General features: G+C 35.3%; 1 protein-coding gene across 1 annotated transcript; it reads right to left on the bottom strand.

Annotated features, from left to right (window-relative positions):
• Window positions 1-1,910: 1,910 nt before the first annotated feature.
• Window positions 1,911-4,758, bottom strand: LOC112519752. The gene is made up of 2 exons (XM_025127997.1): window positions 4,259-4,758; window positions 1,911-2,247 (listed from the first exon to the last, which is right to left on the bottom strand). The coding sequence occupies exons 1-2, from the start codon at window positions 4,742-4,744 to the stop codon at window positions 2,083-2,085; spliced, it is 651 nt and encodes a 216-aa protein (XP_024983765.1). The 5' UTR covers window positions 4,745-4,758; the 3' UTR covers window positions 1,911-2,082.
• Between the last annotated feature and the right edge of the window lie 3,079 nt (window positions 4,759-7,837).

Genomic DNA, 7,837 nt, shown 5'->3' with positions numbered 1-7,837 from the left:
AGGAGTATATCCAAATCAGGAGTGATAGAACCAAATCAAGAGGTGATGCTATGGCAAGGAACTGGTGTGAGAGAGGCACGACAATGACGACGGAATAGATTTGCGATGGGAAGAGGGTGACGGGTTTGAGAGTGTTTGGTCAGAGAGATAAGGCTTCTTTTAATTTAGATGTGGATTATTTGACAAGCGCATTGAGATGAAAAAATGGATTTAATGGATGCAAGTGCAATTTTTTGAGTGATCGAATAAGCCATCAGCCGACCCATTATACCACAACTGAAAACTTTTTGTATAGCTTACCCAATAAGCCATAAAGCTTATTCAGCCCATTATGCAGCAACCAAACTAACTCCTAAGAGTTTTCCTCATTAAGCTTTCTTTATCTGTCAAACCCATGTCTACTATGATTGCTTGCAGAAGCCATGGTCTCTTTAATTTAACTACATCCTTTCTTTATAAAAAGAAAATGGTAAAAAGTTTCATCATTTTTATCTTGCAACTACAGACTCAACATATGCAAAACATCTTCTAAAGTTCCTTAGAATCAATTTCATCACATCGTAACAGAATACTCCTAGATAAGGTACTAAAAAAAAGGCCAGACAGCTCAAACTGGTCCGCTTTTAACGGTTTGAGCAGTCTCGCAATCCGATCAAGTTAATGTTTGAACGTTTTTTTATTGGGTTTTAGAAGAACCGACAACCAAAATACACATGTATTAGTTATATTTAGTTTTATGTCGTAGGCTCAAATTTTATGGCCCAATTAGCAAAAACTCATCCAAGGCATTAAGTTTTTCGTTTTCACTTCTCAATTATTTCGTTCCCTAAATCAGCAAAATTCTAAAATCCGTCGAAAATCAAAATTGAAAATTTTAGATCGTCCTTCAACTTGCTCAGTGTTTGTCCAAAATTCCAACTATTATTTGTGGAATTGTTTAACCTTTTTCAACTTGTCCAATATTTTTTAATTTGAGAGATGGATGTTTTTTTTATAATTCGATATAATATTTTTATAATAATGTTATATTAGCAGAAATTTCATTTTTAAAATAGATGTTAAGTTTTTATAGTTTAAAGCCCATAATAGGCCCAAACCACCCAAACCGGTCAGACCAGACTGTCTTTTTGTAGTCCGATTTGTCACTTGTCAAACCAATCAGTTTGAAATTTTTCTAACCCGTCATTGCAGTTTAGTTTGTGGTTTTAAACCGCCCAAACTGGACAACGAACACCCCTACTCCTAGAGCTGCGACATTTTAAGATATGCAGAAGCAATTTTATGTTGTACCGCTTAAAAATATGAGCTAGTCTGCCAAACATATCTTTCTTGTCTAGGTTCAAAATCATGCTATACTTGTACATAGTACACCACAATGTACGGTTATGAAAGAGTTGAGTTGTAAACTACAATCGTTCTTGATGCTTTTAGTAATTAATACCAAGGATATCCTCTTGTGGCCACAGAGGTTCAAATGCGGTGACTTCGGGCTATCTGCAAAGCAGGTAGTCGTCTTGGGATTAGTCGGCTCGCATGGCGGGTTGGATATCCAGGTTAATCAAAAAAAAATTAATACCAAGGATATAGTAAGGCTAATCATCATAATATCGATCATGAAACTCATGGTCGCATTGCTCAAGTAAAGGAAAATTTTGGTGCATTTGATACATGGTGTGAACAAGAAGTTTTGTCATGGTGAGCTCCAATATTTTCTGAGACATGCATTTGTATACTACAAGAGGTGACTTTTCTGTGTTGTGGAAAATCAATGCTACAACGTATAAGTTGGAACCAAAGGGCCTTGGGCCTAGCGCTATGTGAGCCTAAATCAATGCCACAATGTATAAGTTGGAACCGAAGGGCCTTTGGCCTAGCGGTATGTGAGCCTTTGGCCTCCTAGAAAGTCAGGGGTTCAAACCTCACCAAAGGTGAGGAGGGTGGGTGAGTTTATTTGTTCTATTTACCGTATATAAATATTATATACTTCAAAAAAAAAAATGTACAAGTTGGAAATACTAAACCTTTAATCCAAGGAAATGTATCAGATGTTCACTTTACATACAAGTGAGGCAGGATACTTGCTCATAACTCGGTCTTGCTGCTGGTAGACGAGTACTGTGAAGCGACATCTTTTAATATTTGAATCACACCCTTCAAATCACTGCTACCCAATTCAAGGCAGTCCCTTAGCAACCCACCATCCACAATTTCTGTTCTTACCATCTCAACTGCATCCTTCAATGGACCCTACATAAAAAAACAATCAAGATATTCATTAGATTAGATGAATTGTTGAGATTGGTTTGTATAGTTTGTACTTTGTACTAATGGTTGAGTTTGTAAATGAAACCACCTCTCTCTCTCTCTCTACATATATATATATATATATGTGTGTGTGTGTGTGTGTAAAATCTTACATACATGCATTGAATAGCACCAAGATCCTTGGCTTTGAAAGGTTTGGAAGGACTGTCTTCGCACCTGGTGCTGGTGGGTTCCTAAAATTTAGTTATGTTAGGGTGCATTTGGTATGCAGATGGAACTAGACTAGATGGGCAAGAGTGAGGTAGGCAGGTGAAAAAACTGTGGAAGATTTTACAGTTTTAAAGTTGGCATGGATAGTTTAGTAATTTAGAAAGTTTGTCACCATCTTCCTGATTGTTGTTCCACTTATTTTGATGGGACAAAAAAATGCATTTTTATTTCACACAGTCATGTCCCAGTCTAATGTCACACCTAAAATAAGGTTAATTGAAAATTTCGGTCTGCTTATAGATTTAGATGGAAATTTACAAGATTCATAATTGGGAGAAACTTGGTGTTCCTTATCCGTGCATCTAAAGACCAGATATACAGAATGACGTTTGGGCAAATAAGGTATCTGTTTTTAGTGATTTGGTTCCATATGGGATTATATCTGACTACAAATACTAATTCACTTCTGGAGACGAGATTCATCAACTTTCAGTCGAGATGGAATAATTGAAAAGCAAGAACATACCATAGCTAGTTCACCATACATCAAAACGAGCAAATAGTGGTGGTTTTGGAAAAACTAGTTTGTGAACATGATAGACCATGACCATCTAACAATCTGATCAAGAAACAAATACCTTCCTACTATGTATGCCACAGAGAAGAGTAACTATATGCACACAAATGCATACATACAGACTTACATGCATATGTATATACAAACAGAGACTTACAAAAAAACATGTATGATGTAATTAAATTCAGGGGAGTGATGGATCACGACTGCTTGTTGAAACACTCTTAGTCACTGGAAACAGATGTCCCCCGTGTGAAAGTACCAATTGGAAGTTATGAAGCCCAAATAGGATCATCTTGTAAGCTATAAACATTGGAAGTTCTAATAGTCCATTTATACACTTGAATACTCCCATACAGCCTACTCAACATTCATCATCATAAATATCCTGGAGTTCCTAATTTCATGCTTTCGTTTTTGAATCAATACATATTTATGTGATTCAAAGCTCAATAGGCAAATAAAGGCCAGGCCTTGAGGATGATCCTCATTGATTGAGGATTTTTAGTGGTTGTTATCTTCAGGCCCCATGGGATTAGTGGAGGTGAACAGAAACTGGCCCACAAAAAAAATAACTATGGACAGTGAGGTACACATTTCTAAACGTGTCAAATCTGCATGGAGTTCGCCTCTTTAGGTCCCAATGTCATTTATTTCTCAAAACCCAATTGAGCTTCACCTCTTTATTCACTCAATCACATCTCACCGTCTTAGAATTTCTAAGAGGTTCATTCTTTACCCACCTCAACTAGCTTCAAAGGATTGTTTTTGTAATCTTCGTCTTCAATACCAAGTTTCCAACAAAGAAAATAGTAACATCACTTGCATTTGAAACCCGTTTGAACCTCAAACCAGACCAAACAAACCCAATATATTCCACAAGTGGGTCTACATGAGCACAAATAACCAGGTTTTGAGCCCTTGTGGCATAAATGAGTCATGGGAAGATTTTCACCCCCAAAAAATGTATATTTGGTACCTAAATTTTACCCCTTTTATACATTCGTCTCTGCTACTTCATGTACCCCCCCCCCCCCCTTTATGACTCATATCTCAAACACAATTGATAACGATTGGATTTGCTCGTCGATCATTCATGGTGACCAAATTATAAATTTGATGTAAAAAGTAATGGCATTGAAGTTAATAATGATCTTTTGATCATATGATATGATGAAAGAAACAAAATTTTGTTAAAGATCTTACCGATTGATTGAACACTTTAAGTAAGCGATTCAACAGGGACTTGGACACCTTAAGCACACTACCATAATTCCGACGCACCCACGCTAATCGCTCTACCTCCGATTCCAACCGAGTCAACTCATTCAAACCTCTCATCAACTCGTTCATATCGGACACAGCACCAAACGACGCCATTCCTACATCTCGCCATGCGTAGTTCTTCAAGTAATCCCAGCCAACAGACCACATGACCCCATAGAAGCTAAACCCATGGCTATGTTTCTCGATCTTCTGGGCTATGGATCTAGCCCTGATTGAGCCGGAAATGTCACCACGGGCGGCGCGTAGGTTGGCGACACGGCTGAGGAGAGAATGAGAGAGTGAGAAGAGGAAGTGGAAGGAGGTTGTAGGGATGGGAAGAGAGTGGGAGGGTTGTGGCGTTGTAAGCAGGATGAGGGTGAAGAGGTGGAGGACCGTCGGTAAGGATTCTGGGGTTCCGATGGCCATGGGTTTATTTTTTAAAGCTTTTCCTCTAAAATAGTCAACAAGGTGCAAGACATTTTTGTTTTGGTGTTAAAATAATAACTGTAAATTACAGATTTGGTCCCTCTTGTTTGATGGTTTTTATAAAAATAGTCGCTGAATTTCATTTATTTATAGATTAGGATTTAGGACTTGTCGTATGTCTTTGTAACAAAGTGAACCCTTCCTCTAACAGCCATCCAGTTCTTCTGTTAAGCTTGAGAAATTTTAGTCGTTTTCCTTTTTTGTCTTTACTTAAATGATCAATTTCGTAAAAGCCACACAAACCACAGATACCAAATACATAATTAAATCTAAAAAGTAAAAAACATTAATTTTTTATACTTTAAGTTTATCAAAATGATTAATTATTATTCTTTAATATACATATATTAATTATAATACTTTAAGGGTGCGTTTGGTTTGCGGGATTGGAATGGATTTGGGGGGATTTGGATTTCAAATCCATTCCAATCCTGTGTTTGGTTTGTTGGAATGGTAGGATTTCAAATCCAATGAATCATCTAAAATCCCGTGAACTATGGATTTCAAAATCCTTTGAAAATACATGGGATTTCAAAATCCCATCCCCGTGGGATTTCATCTTCTCCATATTCTCGTCTCCCACAGCTTATCGCTCCTCCATTGATTGCTCACCATCGTCGATCTCGTCTCCATCTTCTCCCACAGCGGTCGTCGCTCCTCCATTGATTGCTCACCGTCGTCGATCATCGTCTCCATCGGTGGTCGTCGCTCACCGTCTCCATCACCCACCGTCTCCGTCGCCCACCGTCTCCGTCGCCGTCTTTTCTTGATGGTCCTCGCCGATAAACCGCCTTCTCCCATCACTCAACAAGTTTTTCCCCTTTTCCCCTTTTCGATTTATGTCTAAACTTTGAACACAGATTAGGGTTTATCCTTCACTTTTGACAGATTAGGTTGAAAATTCTAGTGTAATGGTGGTGATAAATTTGCCATACATACAGTTCGATGATTGCGTAATACTTTAGTTGTCTTCACTATATACCCTACCTAGTTCACCCTTCAATGAAGATCTGTTTCTTGGTGTGCTTATGGATGATGCTTATCCAAATCCAAATCCTGCAAACCAAACACAGGAATGGATTTTAAATCCTGAGAATCCAAATCCCATGGAATCCAAATCCTTCATGGGAATCCAAATCCCTCGTAAAAATTCCTGCAAACCAAACGCACCCTAAGTTTATTTTAATATATAGTATATTTTTTTCAAAATGAAATGCATTATGTACGTATACACACATATAGTGATGTTCAACGGTTCAGGAGAAACCATCTCTATCGATCATTAGATTACTTGATTTAATATGTGTAATTAAGTGGACGTTGATAACAATTTTTTTAAATTAAGAAATATCTCTTCACCACTATTTTTTATTCGAAAAAAATGAAATATAAATAAAAATTGAGCGAAATAAATTACATTCCAGTGATTTATTTTTTTATCCGTTCTTTTTGTAATTTTTCGTTTTTCATTTATTTAGCGTTTTTCTTTGAACTCAAGTCTCTCTCTCTCTTAACACAAAATAAACGAAAAACTGGAAAACCACGGAAAAAAAAACGGATGCAAAAAAAAAAAAAATATATATATATATATATATATCAATATGGATGTCAAATAATTGAGAAATATGGTTATTTTGGTGTAATTTATTTCGCTCGATTTTTGTTTGTATTTTGTTTTTTTTTTCTGAATACAAAATAGGTGAATGAGAGGTTTTTCTAATTTAAAAGATATTGTTGTGAACGTCAATTTAACTATATCCGTTAAATCAATTAATCTAATAATTGATAGATATCATTTTTTACTGAACCTCCATATATATATATATATATATATATATATATATATACACGTGTGTGTGCGCATGCTTGACGCATGTAACATTATTTTTTTGAAAGAGAATATATTATATATTAAAATTCAACTTAATATAATAACTAATATATATTAAAATATGATAATTAATTAATTTAATAAATTCAAAGTATAAAAGAAAATATTTTTATTTTATTTTTTAGACTTAATTACAAATTTGGTTTCTATAGTTTGTGTGGGCTTTACGAAATTGATCCCTTGAGTAAAGACAAAAAATGAAAAAGGACAAAAGTGCCCTCAAAATTAATGGAGGAACTGGATGGCTGTTAGAGGGAGGTACCAATTCGTTACAAAACGACATACAACGAGTCCTAATATATAATAAATAAAGTTCATGGACTATTTTCATAAAAATCACAAAACCACAAGGACCAGATTCGTAATTTACTCAAAAGATAAAATTGACTCAAGTAACATATTATTCAAAGCTACTCCTATACTCATGTCATGGATTGTTTCACTTTATAAATAAATTAGTGTTGTATATCGTGCGTTACACAGTGGCTATAATATTTTTAGAAAAAACATTTGAAGTGAGTTAAGTGGTATGGTCCTTTACGTATTAGATATTAAACTAATAGGAATCGATATTTCACTTGATCTGAAGTCACCTCACTATTTTTGTTTTTCTTTTAGCCCACCCATATTTATACATTTCAAAAACGTCCCCATCCTTTATATATATTTCAAATATATTCTCTAATTTATCATTTCAACACCAATGTGGAATGACCAAAACCAAACTACAATTCAAGATTTTAAAATACACAAATCAAATATAAAAAAATTTAGAAGTATTAGTCCAAGTTAAAGTAAAACGTATTTCTCTAGTGGTTAATTTGTATATCTATATCTATACTATCTTATAAAGCAAATATATAAAAGTCTTAAAAACAACTTAAACTGCATGAAGTACTATTCGTTTATACACAAAATGTTAAATCTCTTAACTACAACTTTAACAGCGTAAGATACAACTCCCCCATAATTAACATCAGTCCATCTTCTTCATTACTATTCCAACTGTTGGATCACCTATTGATTTGGTGATGACCCACTGATCTATTCCTCTACCTTAGCAACACTTAGTAGTTATTGGTTCTTTGTAAATTGGTGTCTTGGTACATACTTAAAGCCATTGGCAAAATCGAAGACTAGCC

The sequence above is a fragment of the Cynara cardunculus genome, assembly GCF_001531365.2.
Source record: "Cynara cardunculus var. scolymus isolate 2C chromosome LG 10, CcrdV1, whole genome shotgun sequence".
In the NCBI taxonomy this organism is placed as follows: domain Eukaryota; kingdom Viridiplantae; phylum Streptophyta; class Magnoliopsida; order Asterales; family Asteraceae; genus Cynara; species Cynara cardunculus.
This window is presented reverse-complemented; position numbering and strand designations above follow the sequence as displayed.

Excerpts from the sequence above, each read along its gene's own strand:
- LOC112519752 (XM_025127997.1), bottom strand. The coding sequence starts at position 4,744 with ATGGCCATCGGAACCCCAGAATCCTTACCGACGGTCCTCCACCTCTTC. Across the intron at positions 2,248-4,258 it reads TTAAAGTGTTCAATCAATCG|GGTCCATTGAAGGATGCAGT; the intron begins GTAAGATCTTTA and ends TTTTTTATGTAG.